Source organism: Chrysochloris asiatica, unplaced genomic scaffold (genome assembly GCF_000296735.1).
Source record: "Chrysochloris asiatica unplaced genomic scaffold, ChrAsi1.0 scaffold00315, whole genome shotgun sequence".
Lineage (NCBI taxonomy): Eukaryota > Metazoa > Chordata > Mammalia > Afrosoricida > Chrysochloridae > Chrysochloris > Chrysochloris asiatica.
In genome coordinates, this window is record NW_006408833.1 from 2,181,335 (window position 1) to 2,204,320 (window position 22,986).

Sequence of the window (22,986 nt, forward strand, 5' to 3'; positions counted from 1 at the left end):
TAGCGACCCTGTACAGGGTTTCTGAGGCTGTAAATCTTTATGGGAGCAGAAAGCCTCATCTTTCTCCTGCGGAACAGCTGGTAGTTTCGAACTGCTGACCGTGAGATTAGCAGCCCGATTCGTAACCACCATGCTACCAGAGCTCCTTATGAATAGAGGTAAGTACCGTTAACTGTTGGCACATGGAGGGGATTGTGTGGCGCTGTAGGCTAATGAGCTGGGGTGAAAAGTCACTCTGAACGGCAAACTCAGTGGTTCAAGCTCACCAGCTGCTCCTTGGAAACTCTATACAGGGTTGCTATGGGTCATAATCAACTTGATGGCACTTAACAACAACAATGAGGCAAAGTATATGATTTGTTGAATGTAAAATTGATGATCTACTCTGTAAACCTTCACTCAGTTCACAATAAAAAGATGCGGGGGAAAAAAAGAAACAAAAAAGGTTGAAGAATAATGATAAATCTGTGAAACACCTCATAATATGGTTGAACCTGGAGGACATTATGCTAAGTGAAATTATTCAATCACAAAAGGACAAACATTGTATGAGATCAATGTAAAAAGTAAAAAAAAGAAAAAGAAAAAGGGTTTCTTGATAAAAGAAACAACCTATTATGGTTGTTGTTGTTAAGTTGCTATGGAGTTGATTCCGACTCATAGTGATCCTGTATGTTGTTGTTAAGTGCCATCGAGTTAGTGCTGACCCATAGAGACCCATGGGGTTTCCGAGGAGCAGCTGGTGAGCTTGAAACCGCCGACCTTGAAGTTCAAATGGCTTTGTAGTCTGGCGCATTAACCCAGAGCGCCTCACCAGTACTCCAGTGACCCTGATAGGATTTCCAAAGAGTCGGTGGTGAGCTTGAACCGCTGACGTTGTGGTTCAAACCGACCTTGCGGTCCAGTGCTTGATCCTACAGTGCCACACAAGGACTCCATGATGGTTGTTGTTGTTAAATGCCGTGAAATCGGTTCCGACCCATAGAGTCCCTGTATAGAATTTCCCAGGAGCAGCTGGTGAGCTTGAACCGCCAACCTTGGAGTTCAAAAGGCTTTTCAGCCATTAACCCACAGTACCACACCAGGACTCCCCATGATGGTTAGGGATACGGAATTATTCATAGGTTAGAGGGTAGATACATGTTAACATGGGTGACAGGGCAAGCAATACACAAGAGGGAGGTTAACAGAGGAAAGATGAAGGCAGTGGGAGACACAGCGAGAAATGCAATAGTTAAAGTACATGGAGGGGATTACAACCATGTAATGAAGCAAAGTATGTGATTTGTTGAATGTAAAACTGATGATCTGTTCTGTAAACCTTCACTGGTGGTGGTGGATGTGTGCCGTGGAGTTGGTTCCGACTCATAGCACCCCTGTACAGGGTTTCCGAGGCTGTAATTCTTTAAGGGAGCAGAAAGCCTCTTTCGCCCGCGGAACAGCTAGTAGTTTCGAACTGCAGACCTTAAGGTTCGCAGCCCGATTCGTGACCCTATAGGACAGGGTAGAACTGTCCTATGGGGTTTCCAAGGCTAAAATGTTTAAGGAAGTAGACACTCACATCTTTCTCCCCAGGAGCGACTAGTGGGTTCAAAACTCAGACCTTTTTGTTAGCAGCAGATCGCGTCAATCACTGCAGCACCAGGGCTCCTCTCTATACATGCTGTTGTTGTTGTTAAAGTGCCGTGGAGTCGGTTCCCACTCACAGCCACCCTATAAAGGGTTTCGAGGACCGCTGGTGGGTCTGAACGGCAAACCCTGAGGTTAGCAGTCCAGTGCTTATCCTAATAGCACCGGGACTCCTATACATGTTAGGATACTTAAAAACAACAAAAAAAGTAGGTTCTTTATGCTTAGCTCTCTATTGTTGATTCCTCCACCCCACATCTTACCTGCACAGTTGTTGGTGTTAAGTGCCGGTGGGAGTTGGTTTCAACTCCTCATCGCGTCCTGATTACAGGTAACTGGGGCATTATCAAAGGACCTGGTGACGCTGTAGGATAAGTACTGGATTGAAACTTTGCAGTTCACACTCTTCAGCCACCCTAAGAAAGATGAAGCTTTCTGCTCCCATAAAGACTGAGTCGGAATGGACGCGGATAACTGAAACGACCAGCGGTTTAAATCTACAAACCACTCTGCGGGAGAAATATGTGGCAATCTGCTCCTTATTAGGGTCACTATGAGTCGAAATTCCACTCCAGTCAGAGTAATAGTTGTTGTTGTTAAATGCCGTCGATTCGGTTCCGACCCATAGAGACCCTGTATAGGGTTTCCGAGGAGCAGCTGGTGAGCTTGAACTGCCGACCTTGCAAACGACTTTGCAGTCTGGCGCAGTAACCCACAATGCCACTCCTGAGCTGTAGGTTTGCTTAGTTTTGGTTTGTGATGCACCATCGATCGTTCGAATAGACTTTTCTATTGCTCTAGTCTTACTGCCAGATCATTGAAAATCGCGTCTATTCTCAAATCGGCTTTTGGCTCATTTTGCCTGACGAAGCTGAGGAGGGATTGGGCGGTGTATGTCTCACGTGATGCGAGAGGGTCATGATGGCGGGCGTTGGTGAAGATCCGCGATTGCTCTTTGGAGCTGGCGTCCGCGCGGCCTTGGCGGCCTGGCCGGCCTTACAGGTGAGTGAGGCCGAAGCCTGGGTAAAGATTAGACTCTGGAGCAGAACAGGAGTTGTCGGCGTGAGGCTTGACTGGGCAGCATAGGCAGCGATTCCCCACCACACCTCCAGCCGGTTCTCACGTTAACGTGTTGGGCTTTGGCCTGTGTTTGCAGATCGCTGTGGAGAATGGTTTCGGGGGCGTGCACAGCCAGGAGAAGGCCGAGTGGCTAGGGGGTGCAATGGAGGAGTATTTCATCCACAATGGTGAGTGTGAGACGTTCCGACCCGTCTCTGGAGGTGTGGGAAAGAGGAACCCATCCCTAAGGTACAGGGACCATCACTCACTGCCATTTAGTTAATTCTGACTCAGCGACCCTGTGTAAGGTTTCCGAGGCAGTAAATCTGTACGGAAGCAGAAAGGCTCATCTTTCTCTTGCAGAGTGGCTGATGGATTTGACCTGGCGACCTTGGGGTTAACAGTCCAGTGCTTATCCTACCCTTGTCTTAGGGGTCGTTAAAAGAATAAGGGATCCAGCAGATCTCTTGAGGTGGACATGGGACAAAGTCGTTTCTCATAAAAAAGTTTACTGTCTAGTGAAGGAGCCAAATAGATTAACACAGTGGGATTTGATATAGAGGAATGCAGGATCCAGGGGGAATGTGAAATTTGAGAGAGTAGCAGGTAGTAATTGGGCTGGGTCTTAAAGGATAAGGATAAGTTAACTGAGTGGGAGAGACAGAGAGAATAACACTCTTGTAAGAATCTTCCCCAGACGAAACCTTGGATTCCCACGCGGTTTTTCGAAGCAGTAAATCTTTACAGGAGCAGAAAGCTTCCTTTTCCCGCCATAGACCTTTAGATTGCAGACTTTTAATGCAGTTCAGTAGTATGAAGAGGTGGTATATTTGGAAAGTGGTATGAAAAGGTGGTATATTTGGAGTAAGGGTATGTGTGGGGTAGGTGACTGATGGAGAATGAAGCTAGGGAATAGGAGACCCTTCCCCGTTCCCCCTTAAAAAAAAAAAAGACTAAAATATGGACGATCTTACATGCCTTTAATTTTTTTCTTTAGGATTTGTTGTTAGGTGCCGTTGAGTCAGCTCCAATTCATAGCAACCCCGTGCATAATAGAATGATTCACTACTTGATCCTGTACCATCCTTACAATTATTGTTCTATTTGAGCTCATTGTTGCTGCCACTTTGTCAACCCATCTTGTTGCATGTCTTCCTTTGTTTCGCCAACTCTCTAATTTACCTAGCATGATGTCCTTTTCCAGGGACTGTTGCCTCCTGATAACATGTCCTAGGTACATGAAACAAGTCTTGCTGTCCTTACTTCTAAGGGACATTCTGGCTGGACTCTTTCCAAGGCAGATTTATTTGTTCTTCTGGCAGCCATGGTATATTCCTTGTTTTACGCCAGCACCATAATTCATATTTCTTTAAGCTTTTTTTGTTGTTAAGTGGCGTCCTGTCGGTTCCGACCCATAAGCGACACTGTATAGGGCTTCCGAGGAGTGGCTGGTGAGCTTGAACCGATGACCTTGTGGTTCAAACCAACTTTGCAGACCAGTGCATTAGCCCACAGTACCGGACTCCTTCTTTAGGCTGGTGGTGGTGGTGGTACTGTGTCATGGAGTAGATTTTGACTCATAGCAACCCTGTACAGGGTTTCCGAGACTGTAAATCTTTACGGGACAGAAAGCCTCATCTTTCTCCTGCAGAACAGCTGGCAGTTTCGAACTGCTGACCCCGAGGTTAGCAGCCCGGTTTGTAACCACTATGCTATTCTTTAGGTTAGTGATTGCTAAAATGTATGCTGTGAAAAACTAGTCCTGTTAGATGTTCAGTGAAGAAAAAGCTTCTCTAGTTAAATGATAGAGGAACTTTTCTTTTATTCCCATTTAAGTGTCTCAGTAATCATTAGCATATTAAAGGCTTGGATAAGAATAACCAGTTAACATCAGGATGTTCCTTAAATCATGGCAACTCCATTTGTGTCAGAACTGTTTTCTATAAGTCTTTTTTTTTTTTTTAAGTAATAAAGTTGTTTTAATGCCTCTTTCAATAAAATATTGATCACGTAGTATGTTTGTATATATCTTATTTCACATTACCCTTAGAAATCCCTGCTGAAATGCAATATTTTGATGTTTAGAAGAGGAAATTAAGACTCAGAAAAGATGAGTAACATTCCCAAGGTCAGGAGAACCAGGATTCAGATATTCCTTACTCTTGAATGTTTTTGTTTTTTTTTATCTGAAGGAGCGAAGGTTGGTTGCCTATGTTTTGGGATGCTGTAGGGCTGGTCTTTGCATTGGACAGGAGATTGTCCTCTGCTGTTATTTACTGAATCAATAATTGTACTGTCCAGACGAAGTAATGATATGCATAAGTCAATCAGGCTCATTAAAACTGCAAATATGACAGCATAGAATATTTTGCAATAAAGGAAAAGGGCATAAGCTAATCTCTACAATGTAGCTCACAAGGTATGCAATAGGGAAGTTCACGTAATGAACTAGCTATATACAGTTAACTTAGTATGTACCAGATATTTTTTTTGCATTTTCTTTGTAAGTCCTATAATTCTATAAGCTACGCATTATTATTATCATCCCTATTGTACAGCTAGAGTAAAGTTAAAGGCTATACATATTGCACTAAGAGACTCATGTGGTAAGAGACAGACTGGTTTCATACAGTCAGTCTGACTGAAACTCACATACTTAACAAAATGCTGTATTGCCTCCCAATATAAACTTTTTTTCCCCTCTAGAACTGAAACATATTTCTAGGCTGGTGGTGGTGGTTGTGTGCTGTGGAGTCAGTTCCGACTCATAGCGACCCTGCATAGGGTTTCTGAGGCTGTAAATCTTTACAGGAGCAGAAAGCCTCATCTTTCTCCCACAGAACAGCTGGTAGTTTTGAACTGCCGACCTTGAGGTTAGCAGCCCGATTCATCACCACTATGCTACTCCATTAACAAGACTAGATCAAGACAATTTCACATATATTTAATACTCTCACAAGAGGTATTTCTTTTGTAGATTGAACATCTACATTAAACTTGACAGATTAGAATAATGAGAAGAAGCAAAAAATAACGGAGAAAAGTTTGTTTTTTATGTTCACCAGATGTAGGCATACATTTTGGCTCCATCTGTTACTTCTTTATAACTGAGCAGGATAGTTAATATACAGAAGCTGAATGTTATCTTCACAATGGGGTTAGTTACATCTACTTTGATAATTTGTTGGAAAGATTAAGTGGGTACCTATATATGATTCTTTTTATGTGGTTGTTGTTGTTGTTGTTAAGTGCTGTCGAGTCGTTTCCGACCCATAGCGACCCTGTACAGGGTTTCCGAGGCTGTAAATCTTTAGGGGAGGAGAACGCCTCATCTTTCTCCCGTGGAACAGCTGGTAGTTTTGAACTGCTGGCCTTAAGGTTCGCAGCCTGATTCGTAACCACTACTGGTAGAAGCTAAAATATTAGGCCTCTCACACTGCTCAGAAACCCTATTTGCTATGAGTCAGAACCTACTTGACAGCACTTAGCAACAACAACAATCTCTATTTTACATTTCTTTAAACTTTTTCTTGGGAATTGAGTGAAGGTTTACAGAGCAGGTCACCAGTTTTGCATTCAACAAATCATAACACCTCGATTGCAGTCCACTCAGTGCAGTGTCATTTATCCCATTTCCTCAGTGTGTTGTTTCCATTCCTTCTTGTTTCTCCACCCTTCTGAATTTGGTCCCTAGGTAAATGTTGCTTTTTTGGTCTCGAATGGTTGACCATTCTATGGTGTGCAGACCTCACTAATTTCCACCCCCCTATACTGTGGTAACAGAGTCCTGGTGTGGCACTGTGGGTTAATGCACCAGACTGCAAAGCTGTTTGAACTGCAAGGTCGGTGGTTCAAGTTCAGCTGCTCCTCGGAAACCCTATACAGGGTCACTGTGTGTCAGAACTGACTCAACGGCACTTAACAGCAACACCATACTCTGGTAGCATAATGGTTACGAATCAGGCTACTAACCTCAGGGTCAGCAGTTCAAAACTACCAGCTGTTCCATGGGAGAAAGATGAGGCTTTCTGCTCCCGTAAAGATTTACAGCCTCGGAAACCCTGTACAGGGTCGCTATGAGTCGGAACTGATTCCATGCCACATAACAACAACAACAACAACATGTATTACTTGACTGAGAATTGAGCCACAGGGGGTGAGTTCAGTTCCAGACCTGAAGAGTAACCAGGGGTCATAGTCTTGGGTTCTACCACTCTATGCCTGACCAATATGCCTGGTCTATACCATGGGATTTTTAAGTAGATCACCAGGACTTTCTCCCAGGGTACCTCTGGATAAACTGAAACCTCTGTCCAATTTTTTGGTTAACAGCTGAACACGTTACCTGTTTGTACCACCTAGGGATTCCTTGGATAAGGAGAATCGATTGCTGGTGAGTGGATTCTGACCCATGGCAACCCTATGTGTGCAGAGTAGAACTATACTCCACAGGATTTTCAGACAAGGCTACTTCTCAGAAACAGATCTCTAGGCCTATCTTTTGAGGCACTTCTGAGTGGATTCGAACTGCCACCCTCTTGGCTAGTAGTGAGTGCTTTAACAGTTGTACCAGCCAGGAACTCCTTGGATGAGGATTATCAAAAAACCAAAGCAAACCCATTGCCATCAAGTTGATTCTGATACATGTGGTGACACTGTAGTGCAGAGCAGAATGACCCAGTAGGGTTTCCCAGGCTGTAATTTTTACAGAAACAGGCTGCCACATGGAGTGCCTGGTGAGGCACTGACCTTTGAAACACTGATGTTTCAGTTAGCAGCCAAGGACCACTAAATAGACACTTTCCAATGAGTTTTTTATGCACCAAAAGGAGCCCCGGTGGTGCAGTGGTTAAGCATCCGGTTGATCAAAACCAAAACCAAATCCATTGCCATCAAGTCGATTTTGATGCATAGCAAGCTGCCTCCCTCCCCCCAGCAGAACAGAGAATTCTCAAAGGTAGACTAGGAAGCACTGAAGTAGGCATTAAAAATTCATGGACAGGTTCTAAGGGGAGTAATAGGGCAGTGGCAATGGTCATGGTAAAGAGTAGATTGGGGTCTTGGAGACTGCTTGGCTGTAGAGTGGGGGAAGTAAAAGGCAGGTTTCTGGGGAAATTAGGTGCCGTTCATGAAGTGAGTAGAGGAAGTCCCTTAGGTGTTGGAAACTGCTTATGCTCAGTTGCTAATCTAAAGGTTTATGGTTGGAACCCATCCATTGGTACCATAGAAAAAAGACCTGGTGATCGGTTTCCATTAAGATTACAGCACTCCCCTGCAAACAAACAAACCCAACCCTATGGAGCAATTCTACTCATGGGATTACCATGAGTCAAAATAGACGATGGCAACTGACAACATGGGGCAGAATAGCTATGGAGGGTGAGAAGGAGGTTTGGGAGGGTAAATGATGAGTCTGGCTTTGGATATGAAAGATCTAAGGCACTTTTAGGAGCCTGGTGGTCCAATGATTGAGTGCTTGACTGCTAACCAAAGGTCAGTGGCCCCATGGGAGAAAGATATGGCAGTCTATTTCCGTAAAGATTTACAGCCTTGGAAACCCTCTGGAGCAGTTTTACTCTGTCCTACAAGATTGTTATGAATTGGAATAGACTCAATGACAGTCTGTGAGCTACTTGTGAAACATCTAGGCAGAAGGTAGTCTGTATTGGAGATAGATTTTGGGGGATATGAAGATAGAATGGTGGAGTCTCTGGGTGGTACAAACAATTACATTTGACTACTAGCTGAAAGGTTTGTAGTTTCAACCCACCCTGAGGTGCCTCAGAAGCCTGGTGATCTGTTTTCAAAACATCACAGCCTTGAAAACCTTACGGAGCAGTTCTACTGTGCATACATGGTGTTGCCATTGAGTTGGCATTGACTCAATGGCAACAAAACAGCAATAATAGGAGAGGATAGTAGGGAAAGACAAGGGAGTGAATTAATTCCTTCAGGGAGAGCATGTGGAGTGAAGAGAGGGTGAGGAACTTTGTAGACGTCTTTCTTACAGAGAAATTAAGAAAATATAGAGAACTTGACCTGGGCCTGTAAGGAAACTGAAGTTTACAGAGGAAGACTTGGCCAAGATCACACTGTAAGATTTTAAGTCAAGGATCTGACGATTTAATTTTAATATTGTAAGTACTTAACACCCATTTCTTCTTAGCTACCCCACTGGTTTGTGGCCTCCTGTAACAATGGCACCTTTTCTGAAGGGTCTCTACTCTTCAATAACTTTAGTCCTTGAGTTATGGAAATTAACATGGATTATGGATTTCTCCTGTGCCAGGCATTGTTTTGGATGATACCTCCTAACATACCTTCAAGGAGGCCACTATTAGCCCCATTTAAAGATGAGAAAACTGAGGCTCAGAAAGGAGTAAATCACTTGTTTATGGTCACATAGAAGGTATACCAGATAAAATAGACACAATGAATGAAGGTGAACAGGAGGCTGCAGGCTAGGATGTATGGAAAAAAAAAAAAAAAAAAAAAAGGGGCCGATGGGATGCAGGATATAAGAAATTCAATATTAATATTTATTTAGTGTTCTTATTATTTTTTTAAATCATGTTAAGATCTAGAATGCAGAACACTTCAGTGAATAAAAGCCTCACTCACTATTTAGGCCTTTACCCACCAACCAGATGTGGACCCACCAAGTAAGTATTGAGGATAAGGTTGATAAGATTGGCTGGTCTTTGACCAAAAGGCCCTTTCCTATTCAGCTGACTTGGAGCTAGATGAGGTGGAGGACTTCCTCGGGGAGCTCATGAGCAACGAGTTTGATACAGTTGTGGAGGATGGGAGTCTGCCCCAGGTGAGCTTATTGTGTACACAACTTCCATCTCCTTGCAGTCTTTTCTCTCCCTAACGCTCTATCTTGGACCAGGACTCCTTCTATAACCATTATTCCCGCACAAGAATCTTCTGATTTCTTACTGCCTAGAGGAAAAAGATGTTCCCAGAACTTTCCAGACCCTGATACTCCTCTTGTATTTCTCTCAAGACATCATTCCCAGTTAGACTTGTTCATCTCCCCCATTTCAAGGGCAGGAGAGGCCTGGTATATTTCCATCTCCTGCTCCAAGGCCCCAACCCCAATTACCTTGCTTTTGATATCTTGTGTCTTTCAAAGCCCAGTCTGTATGCCTTCCCTTCTAGAAAACCCTTCACCTGAACCTTTATATGTGGTTGCTTCATTGATGAACTTCTTGGGAATGAAAGAGCTCTACTTGCTTCTGGACACCCTCCCCAATCTTGCTGCAGATGTCTGGTGAGCTAGTTGTACAGCAGATTCTCTGTAAAATCCAAGCTGGTTGAGTGTTTTCTTGGTAGGTGAGCCAGCAGCTGCAGACCATGTTCCACCATTTCCAGAGAGGTGATGGTGCAGCTCTGAGGGAGATGGCCTCCCACATCACCCAAAGAAAGTGCAGGGTCACAGCCACTGCCCTTACGACTGCCAGAGAGACTGATGAGGATGAGGATGATGCAAACAGCACGGAGGAGATGGAGGTGAAGGGGTGCCCCTTGGGGAGAATGCAAATGTTTACATTTCTCTGGAAGATAAGCTGATTTCACAGGGAAGTGATGAGGTGGTGGTGGTGGTATTATCCAGAAAGGGCGGGTACTTCCCCAAAGTCACACAGCCAATTCTAGTAAAGCTGGAAGTAGAGCCTGGGTCTCCAGTGGCCACACTGGGAGATGTCCTATTTAGCTCTATCTTGTATTTCTCCTCCAGGTCACAGCTACGAATGATGGGGCAGCTACAGATGGGGTCTGCCCTCCACCGGAACCCTCTGGCCCAGACTCTCAGAGTATTAAGGAAGAGGATATAGTGGAGGATGGCTGGACCATTGTCCGGAGAAAGAAATGAATGGGGATAGAAATGGTTTGGACCCTTGTTTGCTAGTTGTTTTGAGACTTGTTTTAAGGAACTTTTTTGTAGGGTTATAGACCTCTTGACTGAGACCCTACCCTCTCCCCTACTTCCTTGCCCAACTCCCTCTGTGGGAAGAAAAGCCGGAAGATCCTTGGTTATGGAGGGGTGGGACCTGGTCCACTGTTTCCCCTGTACCTTAAGTTGTTACCTGATGCCAGATTTCTCAGCACAGTACCTATTGGGTACAATCAGTGTGGAAGAGAGAGAGACATGAGTGTGTGCGAGTGTGGATGGAGGAGCAGCTGGACACTGGTTGACTGGGCAGGTGGATTTGTGAAGGGAGAGGACTTAGTGCTAGGGGGCTGGTTGAGTCTGGAATGGTAAGATGAAAATGTAAATGGAAGCGAGAATAGTCAAAGATATTATAATGGAAGTGTAGCTATACATTGCTTAAATTTCATTAGGGCAACATCTGACCACATATACGTCCACGGCCCCAAAGGTTTTTGTTTAGTTTTTTAAGGGAAAGCAGCTCTCTTTTTGTTTATTATTTCCCCCGAAAAGACCCTAAATCCAGGCTCTTGCAGCACTGGACTACAGGTGGGATACAGGAAGACACATGGCTCTGGGCATGGGCTCGCAAGTATTGTTTGGAGGACAGGCAGGTGGCAGCTGTGGGGCCTGGGCTGCCCTTGCTGCTCAGGGATAGGTACACTCTGCTCCCTCCCCACTTACTTCCCTTTGTCCCACTCCCGCTGCCACCAGCCTCTTCTACCCACGGTGGCAGCAGTGGTGACCAGGATAACCAGAAGCAGCCTCCCATAAGGTTTTAATATGGTGTTCTCAAAGTGTCCAAATTATATAACGTCCTATTTCACAGAACATATCATGGACTTTAAGTGACACACATACCTGCAGTTGTGGTAAGCCAAGCCCAGAACTTGGAGCCCTTTCTGGAACCCAGTCTCCAGCCATGGATTCTCTCAGAAATTCTAAGACCTTGGCTAGGTGATGAACTTAGGCAAGTTGGACAAGTTGTCTTCTCTCTCCTCCAATCCCTCCCCCATTCTTCATCCCACTCAAGTTTTAGGGGTGAGCCTTAAGAACTCAATAAATACCTTTTTGCTGAATTTGTGGCCTTGAAATCAGTCTTCTGGAGGCTGAGCTTTAGAGCACAGCAAAGAAGAAGTTTATGGGCTAACCATAGCAGCCTGGCACTTTGAACAAATAAATAGATGGACAAAAGCAGCATAGAAGTGCTCTGGATGTTTCTGTAAGCCTGAAATCAACTGTATTTTTCTTTAAAAAGAAAACAAAGAGTATCCATTGTTCTTCCCACCCCACCCTCCATTCCCCTGTCCTGCCCAGTGGCCCTGCCATGGGTCTAAAGGATAAAATACTGGGTAGCCTTGGGGCTGGGTAGACACTGTAAGTCATGGGAAAGTCATAGGAAGAGTCCAATCACCACCCTACATTGTGATCCCGATACTGGCCAGAGGGATCAATTAGCAGCGCTGGCACTTGAATCCTCCTGTGCTTTCAGTGGGGACTGGGTGGAAGCAGAATCTATAGGATGTAGGGGGAGGCACATAATGGCCTAATTCAGGCTGATTTAGCAATAGTTCCTACCTTCTGGTAGGGAAGGATTTAAAAAATTAACATCACTTTACGAGTACAGTTTTTTTTTTTCTTTTTTAAAAGCCCATGTTTTTGTGAAAAGATGAATTAAAAAATCCAAAACCCAGCATTCAGGATTGAAAGTGCCCGTGATGGGAGTTCAAGTATTGACTGAGCTGGGAAGGAGGCGGCTGAATCCCCTAATTGGCTACGTACAACTAATTTGTGGGACAGGGTGCTCCCACTAACCCTCAAACCTTCTAGGTCTTATCTTGGGTTTGGGGAGCTTCAGGGATTTCAGCATTGGCTTCTGATGCTGCCACCAGTGTTGCCTCCAGTTCCCTGTCTTCAGACAGTGTGGACCCTGGGCATAACGTGTCCCCGCGGCCTGCCCGGCCGAGCACAGCCATCCAACGGCGCTGCAGCTCCTCTGTCTCCGGGCTGAAGTACCAGCTCAGGTGGCTCTGAGTGATCTTGAAGACGTGCCGTCTGTCAGGCCGTTCCCCTACTTCCGGAGGCCCCACCTCAAAGCCAATAAGGGGCAGGCTGCGCTGGGCTTTCACATCCTGGGAAGCAGGGACAGCCGGGGTTACCTTGTGGTAACTTCTAACTGGTTTAGCTAACTTACAGCTGGTTTAGCATTTGTTCTCTTCCTTCCCCTTATCAATAAACCTGCTATCAACAGAAAAATAAACTGAATCTAAGGCATAGGCTGGTTCAAATACCATTTTCTTTCTACCCCAAAATCAGCTGGGCTAGTCTCTCTAGAAGACAAAAAATAATGTTTTCAGGCCTTTTTCCATGCTATTGCTCTATCTGTAAGCTATTCTCCACTCTAAATTGGACCTAGCAGTACCCCACCTCCACTCCTATGTCCTTCAGGAAGCAGCTCTCCCAACTAATCCCAATTTTCTCAACATACCCTGGCCAGCAAATGCTCCTTGTTCCTAACCAGCCTACCTTATAAGAAAGGAGATTCTGAATTCCCTTAGATAGGGTTACCCACCCACCTACTTACTGCCATCAAGCCAATTCCTATTCAAAGCAACCCTGTGTAGGGTTTCTGGGGGTGAAAATCTTTATGGAAGCAGAAAACTTCCCTTTTCTCTCACGAAGCAGATAGTGAATTTAAACTGCTGACCTTGTGGTTAGCAGACCAACACGTAGGGTTAGGCTCACCCTAATCTCCACTGTAGGATACACACTGAATTGCTAACCTCAAGGTGGTTGGTTCAAACCCACCAGTCGCTCCTTGGAAACCCTATACAGGGTCACTGTGTGTTGGAACTGACTCAACAGCATTTAACAAGTCTCCAAGGCCAAGGAGGAATGAAGGACTATAGGGGAAGAGCCAGCCTGGCCTTTCTAGATGGCTAAATGGACCTGAAGGAGTAGAATGCACACCTGAGGGGCTCCATAGATGTACAGCACCAAGGGTTCATTTTCGGGAACCACGAACCATGCCTTGTGCCAGCCTTTCCCGCCCTTCTCCATGTAGTGCAGGAAGCTGCAGATAATGCTGTTCTCTGCAGCCACTGAGGCCTGTTTCTGTGGCCAGAGACATGGGGGACATCAATGTTGATGGCCTGGCCTGGATCCTCTTGGCTTCAACCCTCCCCCAACCCCACCCCAGTGTTGTTAGGTGCTGTTGAGTCAGTGCCAACTTGTGACCCTATGTGCAACACCATGAAACACTGCCTGGTCCTGTGCTACCCTCATGCTTCCCCTTGGTATAGGGACTACTATTTCCATATCTCAGATAACACAAAGCTTAGATGGCAGGAGTGATTTGCCCACTGTCACGCAGTGAGTCAGGTAAACTTGGGATTCAAAACTACATTTGTCTGCTTGATCGAGGTCCTGGCTTGTTGCTTCTGTAAGTGCTAGTAGAAAGGGTGTAGACATCTCATCTGAATCCCTAATCAGGCATTCTTTCTTCATTCAGTCCATTTATTCCTCAAGTTATATACTTAACCTTTTTGTCATCTTTCATCACACATCCATTCTATACACAAAAGGCAGTATGCATTATGGTTATGGAGGGGAATGGATGACTAAAGTAGTCTGTTTTAGAATCCCAGCTCTAGATGAAAATGTACTGCCTTAGAAGGCAGTTGTGATGATAAAATAATAAAAGCACTTAGTGCCTGGCATAGAGCAGACACTCTTTAAGCATTAAATAAATACCTTGATTTGGTTTAAAAACAAATGTGTACATCTGTGAATATGCACTAGCAACTAGAAAGACAGGAAGGAAAATATATGTGGTAACCTAGGTGGAAGGAATACAAGGAGACTTCAAAAAGTTCATTGAGAAATGGAATGAAAAGAATGGAATTCTTTCATGAACTTTTTAAAGACCCTTTATATGTTTATTATTATTTTTGTTCATACTTTTCAGTGTACATATCCTAATATCCTATTTTATAATAAAAGATAATTTGTTAATTAAAAAAATTCTAGTGCTACCATTCACTGATGATTGTGTAATTTTGGTAAATAACCTTCCTAGGCCTCAGTTTCATTGTGTTTAAATAGGAATAGTAATAACAGGTAGATTAGTTACTGTGAAGAGGAAATGTATGATATGAGGGGCTTCAAAAAGTTCATAGAAAAATTCCTACTAGTCACTCTTGTTCTCATTCCATCCTTGGGTCACTTGTTCAATAGATGAATATGGCACCCTGAATGTTCTGGGATGTGCCTGAGACCCATATGGTTGGGATGGAGAGGGTAGTAAGGGCATGGCTCTTACCTCCAGGATGGACCTCCGACGCTGAGGTGTATGCTGGCTGCAGGCTGGGTTGCTCCCAGGCACCCCATGCAAGGCCACATAGCAGTCGGTACACACACGGTTGGAGCGGTTGTTGTCATAGATGAGGCGGGCCCGGAACTCAGAGCACTTCCCACAAACCACCTGGGGTGGCAGGTGGGCAAGAGCAGCCTGATTCCAGCAGGCCTTCCTCTTCAGTGTATCATCTCCCCCAGTGGACTTGCAGCCTACCCCCACTTGGAGGGTACCCACAGAGAAGTGGGCCACTGGACTGCCAGCCCATCCCCTCCCCAACTCTGCCCCTGCCTCCCAACACTCACATGCCCACAGGCCTTGCAGTGGTGCCTGCGTTTGGTGATGGAATTGAAGGGTTCCTGGCAGCGCATGCACATTGTGACTTCCTTTTCCCGGATGGGCGTAGGTGCCCGCTTTCCAAGATCAACATTCTGGGGGGAGGGCCAGGTTCCAGGTCAGAGATGTTTATACCCCAATCCTTGTTTATCCCAAGGCATGGATTATTATGAGGTGCAGTGGACATATTTAGGAGATCCACTATGCTACTGAAAACAGTTACTTCTACTCTCTGGGTCTTGGTTTTTCCCCAGTGATTTCTCTGCAGTCCTATCAACAGAAGACTGTACTTTTGAGGTCACACATTCATTGCCTTTCTGGAAAGAGCAAGTCAAGGTAAGATAGGTCTGAAAGGGGACCCAGTGCAGGAAAAGGGGATATGCGCTCTTACTGGAGAATGGGGCGGGGTGTCTTCATCTTCCCTATTTGTTGAATTCAACAGTTTGAAGGTCTCCAGAGTCTGTTCATGCTTCAGGAGGGTGGAGTTGATGGCCTGGGGAGGTGAATGAATTGAGGTTAGATCATCCCACAACCAAATCCATTTCCACCCTTAACTCACCCTCCTATGCCCTGGCCTGGAGTCAGAAAAGTAGGGTTCAAGGTCCAGCTCTGCCCCTGCTTGGTGTATGATGTTGAGCCAGTTCCTTCCCAAATCTAGGTCTCAGTTTTTCTATCTGTGAAATGGGGAAGGGGGAGTGATGGCTGAAAAGCCTCAGAAGGCCTTTCTGGCTGCCGTCTGGGCTTAACCCTCAGAGGAACCAGCTTTCTAAAATAATTTGTGAGTTTCTGCTTAACCTCTGGACCTTAGTATGCTTATCTATAAAATGGGATTGTAATGTTTGTTTGAAAGTAGTTGTCTAGACCTGTTCTAGTGAGATGTGAGTTTTGGGGGGAAAGCCCACCAACTCATAGAGCTATTAGTATTCTTCCTGTCCCCTACCACAAAGCCTTCTTAGACGTTACCTGGACCCAGTCTTTCTTCTCTTCCTCAGTCCTTGGGGTAGGGGTTGAGGAAAAAAGAGAAATGTTGGGTTAGGCAGGCCAGCAAAAAGCAATTGGAGTAGTACTAAAGGGTTGGTATTAGGGTAGGACAGACCTGAATTTAACCTTCTGATCCTTCAATATTACCTGTGTGATCTTGGGCAAGTCATATAACTTGTTTGAGTTTATTCATTCAACATCTACTAAAACCTTCCAGACTTGGTGCTAGGAATCTGGGCCTCAGAGAATACTTGCCCTCAAGGAGCTCATGGTGTACTGGGGGAGCTAGACATGGATAATAAACGGGGATCAGTGTATGACAGAATGAAATTAGGGCTGAGGAGCCCAGAGGAGGGGACCTGTCCCGGCTTGAAACTGGAGTGGGGGCTTTTAAGGAAGGGTTCCTCAAGCAAGTACCAGGTCTCAGGTACAAGGGTAAGGTATGTGTAAGAAAGTGTGGAACATGAAAAGAAACCCTGTTGCTGGAATGTCAAGTTAGAGAAAGGGCAGGGTTTTTTTTGTTTTGTTTTCATTTGTGAAATGGAGATGATGATTACTTTTCTCTGGGTTGTTCTGAGCAGTAGCTGAGGTGACATGTATAAAGTGCCCAGCACAATGTCTGATATACTAGATGCTCAATCAGTGTTGAGTTCCCCTTCCCTTTGCCTTCCTTGCCTGACTCTTCTGTTTCTCCTGTACTCTCCAGGGCCTCTGTATTGGTGCAGCCTCATCAACTACTCACTACCACCTTACCTCTTCTAATCTCCTTCCACATCCACACTCTAGACATCAAAATATTTTTCTAATATGCAATTTTGTCTGTATCCTTAGGGCTACTTCAGACAGAATCAAGGACATAAGTCAATAGTTAGCTACCAGATTGTCCTTTTCATTGCTGTTTATTACAATAAAAAATTGGAAGCAGCCTATAATAGGTAATTAGGGGAAAAATGGTATTCCACTACTGCAGGAGAATATTAATGATGTTTGTTGTTGTTATGTGCCGTGGAGTCGGTTCCGACTCATAGTGACCCTGTACAGGGTTTCCAAGGCTGTAACTCTACGGGAGCAGAAAGTCTCATCTTTCTCCCGTGGAACAGCTAGTGGTTTCGAACTGCTGACCTTGAGGTTCATAGCCCAATTTGTAACCACTACGCTGCCAGATGTTGTTGTTGTTGCTGTTGTTAAGTGCCATCGAGTCGGTTCCGACCCATAGCGTGTAGAAAGAGGTTTATAATATATTAAGTGTAAATAACATAAATTAAATATATGTAGTATTTGTTGTTTAAAAAATACATATGGGACACGGATTTTTTAATTTGTTAACATTCATCCTTGGTACAGTTGAGATCTGTGCATTTCACTGTATGATGATGTTCCCTAGCTGGCTCCAATGCATGGTCAAGGTTCAAGGTCTAAGTGGTAAGCTTGTTGTACTATTCTTTGTACTTTTCTGGATATTTGATATTTTTCATTTAAAAAAGGAGGGGCATAGGCTTAATATTGTCTAGATATCAGTACTACCCAAAGCAATCCACAAATGCAATGTGATCCTGATCAAAATTCCAGCAGCATTCTTTATAGAAATGGAAAAACTAATTCTTACTTACATATATAGAAAGACAAGAGACTCTGAATAGCCAAAACAATTTTGAAGCACAGTGTACCTCACACTTCCTAATTTCAAGACATTACACAGCTACAGTGCTAGACATAGAGATCAATGGAATAGGATTGAAAACCCAGAAAGAAATCTAAACATCTATGGTCAGTTGATTTTCAACAAGGTGTCAAATCCACCCAATGGGGAAGGAACAGTCTGCAATAAATAAATAAAATAGTCTGCTAGAAAAAGTGGATTTCCACATGTAGAAAAAGGAAAAAGATCCGTATCTCATGCCATATACAAAAGCTAATTCAAAATGGAGCAAGGGCCTAAATAATTAAATCTAAAACCATAAAGTCCTTGAAAGAAAATATAGGACCAAAACTTCAGGACCTAATTTATTTCAATGATAGATTATCAAAAATAATAATGAATGCAGGAGCAACAGAAAACAAAATAGATAACTGGGACCTCATAAAAGTTAAATACATATGCTCATCAAAAGACTTTATCAAAAAGTAAAGAGACACATACAGATGAAAATAGTCTTTGAGAAAGTTTTAATGGGTAACTAAAATATATAGAAAAATTAATACAATTTAATAAAAAGACAATAAAAAACTAGGCAAAGGACATGAACAAACACTTCACCAAAAAGGATATTCAAGTGCCACCAGACACAAAAAGATGCTCAGTATCATTAGCCATCAGAGAAATACAAATTAAAACCACATTTTACTCCCACCTCCACGATGGCCAAGATAAAAGAGAAATGAAAAATAAGAAATGTTAGAAGGGATTTGGAGAAATTGGAACTGTCAGCCATTGATGGTGGGAATACAAAATGAGCAGCCATTGTGGAAGAGTCTGGTGGTGCCTCAAAAACTGAAAGGTAGTGGTTCTACCATCTGACCCAGCAATTTCACTCCTACGTATGTACTTTAGGCATCTCATCGAACTGACATGAACAGACATGCAACACCTATATTCACAGCATTTTTCACAACAGCAAAAAAGATGGAAATAATCCAAGTTCCTGTCAACAGATGAACAGATAAGTAAAATGTACATATATACAATGGACTACTACTCAGTTATAAAAAGGAGTACCCAAAATATCCTGGAACATGGATGAATCTGGAGGACATTATATGTTGTGCAAATAAGTCAATCATATACACACAAAAAATTATGTTCTCATTTTTATGAGCAGATATGACAAATTAATGTTCATTTGGAGTCCTGATGTGGCGCTGTAGGATATAAACCGGACTGCCAGGTCAGCTTGAACTGCAAGGTTGGTAGTTCAAATCCACCTTGGAAACCCTAAACAGAGTTGCTATGAGTTAGAACCAACTCTACAGCACTAAACAACATCAACAATGTTCTTTAAGGGCCAGCAACAAAGAGGCAGACGCCCCTCCCCCCCAACAAGATGGGTTGGTACAGTGGCAGTAGCAGTGGGCTCAAGAGGAACAACAATTGTGCGAAAGGTGGCAAGACCAGGCAGTGTTTCATTGTGTTGTGCACAGGGTTGCTATGAGTCAGAGCCGACTTGACGGCATCTTAACGCCACCAACAATGTTCATTAGCAGTTACCTGGGGAGTGGGGGACAAGAGGAAGACAAATTCTAGATAGTAGACACTACATTTGGTAATGGAAATGTAACACTGATTGGGGGTAAAGTGTGTACAACTTGATAACGTTAAATGATGTCATTAAAAAGTACACAAGAAAAAAGGACCTGTTGGTAATTACTACGGCATATATAATTTTGAAACAGCAAAAATAACGTGTGTGTATGTAGGCATTTATGTGTGAGGTACTGTTGAGTTGGTTCTGACTCAAAGCAACCCTATGTACAACAGAATGAAAGACTGGTTCTCTGCCATTGCTGTGTTTTGTTGTACACTCATTGTTGCAGCCACTTACCAGTCCATCTTGAGGGTCTTCCCCTTTGTTGCTGACCCCTACTTTGCTAAGCATGATGTCTTTTCTCCAGGGATTGGTCCATCCTGATAACATGTCTAAAGTAAATAAAATGAAGCCTCCCATCCTCATTTCTAAGGAACATTCCGGCTGCACTTCCTGACAGATCTGTTTCTTTCTTCTGGAAGTCCATGGCATATTCAATACTCTTTGCCAACCCCCAAATTCAAAGAATCAAGTCTTCAGTCATTCTTACTCATCAAATGATTTTCACATGCATGCAGTGAATAAAAATACCATGGCTTGGGTCAGGTGCACATTAGTCCTCAAAGTAACATCCTTGATTCTGAACACCTTAAAGAGGTCTTTTGCAACAGCTTTGCCCAATAAAATACATTGGATTTATTGACTGCTGCACCTCCATGGACACTGATTGTGAATGTTGTGAAGTGCCACTGAGTCAGTTCCAATTCATAGTGACCCTGTATTGGGTTTGCAAGGTGGCTGGTGGGTTTGAACCGCCAGCCTATGGTTCGCAGTCCAGGGCTTCTCTTAGAATGCTACATCAGGACTCCTCGTAAACTCCCAAGAATATATGTATGTTGTAAATACCGTCAAGTCGATTCAGACTCCTAGCAACCCTGTATAGGGTTTCCATGGAGCAGCTGGTGGGTTTGAACCTTGTGGTTAGCAGGCCAGGGCTTATCTTACAGCGCCACACTAGGACTCCATATACAACAGGTATGCGTACCTATGTGATGTTGTAGGAGCAACACCGGATCAGCATCACATATGTATTATCAGGGACTGATACTTCCTGATAATATGTCGAAAGTATGAGAGACAAAGTCTGGCCATCTTGACTTCTAAGGAGCATTCTGACTGTACTTCCAAAATAGATTTGTTTGTTCTTCTGGCTGTCCATAGTACTTTTAATATGCTTCTCCAACAACATAACTCAAATGCATCAATTCTTCTGTGGTCTTCCTTATTCATTGCCCAACTTTCACATGCATATGAGGCTATCAAAAATATGACTTGAGTCAGGCACACCTTAGTCCTCAAACTGCCATCTTTGCTCTTGAACACTTTAAAGAGGTTTTGTGTAGCAGATTTGCTTCGTGCAGTGCAATACATAATTTGATTTCTTAACTGCTGGTTCCATGAGTTTTGATTGTGGATCCAAGCAAAATGAAGTCTGACAACTTCAATCTCTTCTGCATTTATATGGATGTTGTTTCTTGATTGGTCTAGTGGTGGGAATTTTTGTTTTCTTTACATTGAGGTTCAACTCATATAGAAGGCTGTGTGTGGTCTTCGATCTTCATTAGTAAGTATTTTAAGTCCTCTTCACTCTCAGCAGGCAAGATTGTTAGCTGCATATTGCAAGTTGTTAATGAGTCTCCAATCCTGATGCCACATTCTTCATATAATCCAGCTTCTTGGATTATTTACTCACCGTACAGACTGAATAAATATGGGAAAGATTACAACCCTGGTGCACACCTTTCCTGATTTTAAACCATTCAGTGTACCCTTATTCTGTTTGAACAACTGCCTCTTGATCAGTTAAGTGTTCCAGAATACTTAGTCTCCCCAATGTTGCCCATAGTTTGTCATGATCCGCACATCTTTGTAAACCTTTGAGTAGTTAGTAAAGCATCATTGGTAAACATCTTTCTAGTATTCTCTGTCGTCAGCCAACATCCATTCGATGTCAGCTACATCCCCTTGTTCCATGTCCTCATCTGAATCCAGCTTGAACTTCTGGCAATTCCCTGTCAAAGTACTGGTACAGACATTTTTGAATGATCTTTAATAAAATTTTACTTGAATGTGATAATAATATCCTATGATTTCTGCATTCTGCTAGGTCACCTCTTTTTGGAATGGGCATAAATATAGATGCCTTCCAATCAGTTGGCCAGGTAGCTGTCTTCCAAATTTCTTGGCATAGATGAGTGAGTACCTCTTGTGCTACATCACTTAAAGATTTCAATTTGTATTTCATCAATTCCCGGAGACTTGTTCTTGGCCAGTGCCTTCACTGCACCTTGGACTTCTTCATTCAGCACCACTGGGTCTTGATCATATGCTATTTCTTGAAATGGCTGAATATCAACCATTTCTTTTTGGTACAATGACTCTGTGTATTCCTTCCATCTTCCTTTGATGTTTCTAGCACCATTTATTATTTTGCCCTGAGAATCCTTCAGTATTTCAAGTTGAAGCTTAATTTTTTTTTTCTTCAGTTCTTTCAGCTTGAGAAATGCTGAGTGTATCTTCCCTTTTAGTTTTTTAACTGCAGTTCTATGCATGTTTCATTATAATATGTGACTCTGTCTTCTCAAGCTGATCCTTGAAATTCTCTGTTCAGCTCTTTCACCTCCTCATTTTTTCCCATTTGCTTTAGCATCTCTACACTGGAGAGCCAGTTTTAGTCTCTTCTGACAACCATTTTGGTCTTTTCCTTCTTTCTTGTCTTCTTAATGAATATTTGCTTTCATCCTGTGTGAGGTTCTTGATGTCATCCTACAATTCTTCTGGTGTCTAATGCACCAAATCTGTTCTTGAGATAATCTTTAAATTTAGGTGGGATATGTTCAAGGTCATATTTTGGCTCTCGTGGACTTGTTTTCATTTTCTTTAAGTTTAGCCTGAAATTGCATGTGATGGTCTGTTACACAGTCTTCCCCTGGCCTTGTTTTGGCTAATGATAAGGGAATTTTCCACTGTCTTCTTTCCATAGATGTAGTCAATTTAATTTCTCTGTATTCCATCTGTTGAGGTCCATGTGTATAGTGGTCTTTCATGTTGTTTAAAAAAGGTATTTGCGGAAGCGGGGCTTGATGGCGGCTAGGGTGGAGGTGCAGCGAAGTTCGCTGTCAGTGATACCACAGAATACCAAGGAAAGCAGATCCAGGGCAGAGCTCCAAAACTTAGAACCACAGAGACAGGAATATTTAAAAGGTTTGAAGGCTTAGAGCTAGTGGAACTTGTAGCAAAAGTAAGAAATCGCATACTTTTGAATCTGCCGGGCTCGGCGTCCCCAAGCCCACAAATTGGGCGAATCCAAACGCAAGACCAAGCGGGGGAGTAGACACCATGGAAAAACGCCCCGGGAACCTCAGAGCAAAGGGGGACAATACACTTTTGTC

General features: G+C 43.5%; 2 protein-coding genes across 2 annotated transcripts in view; one reads left to right on the top strand and one right to left on the bottom strand.

The window, feature by feature from the left end:
* Window positions 1-2,550: 2,550 nt before the first annotated feature.
* TSR2 (TSR2, 20S rRNA accumulation, homolog (S. cerevisiae)) lies at window positions 2,551-10,564 on the top strand. The gene is made up of 5 exons (XM_006875257.1): window positions 2,551-2,631; window positions 2,786-2,876; window positions 9,417-9,508; window positions 10,027-10,203; window positions 10,430-10,564. Exons 1-5 carry the CDS (start codon window positions 2,551-2,553, stop codon window positions 10,562-10,564), a joined length of 576 nt encoding a protein of 191 aa, XP_006875319.1.
* Window positions 10,565-12,447: 1,883 nt separating this feature from the next.
* Window positions 12,448-22,986, bottom strand: part of FGD1 (FYVE, RhoGEF and PH domain containing 1) — a 68,972-nt gene continuing 58,433 nt past the window's right edge. Inside the window, exons 13-18 of the mRNA XM_006875258.1 lie at window positions 16,275-16,305; window positions 15,703-15,804; window positions 15,281-15,406; window positions 14,943-15,104; window positions 13,592-13,735; window positions 12,448-12,753 (exon numbers count right to left, since the gene is read on the bottom strand). Of these exons, the coding sequence (XP_006875320.1) occupies window positions 12,448-12,753; window positions 13,592-13,735; window positions 14,943-15,104; window positions 15,281-15,406; window positions 15,703-15,804; window positions 16,275-16,305 (871 nt within the window). The remainder of the gene's footprint in view (window positions 12,754-13,591; window positions 13,736-14,942; window positions 15,105-15,280; window positions 15,407-15,702; window positions 15,805-16,274; window positions 16,306-22,986) is intronic.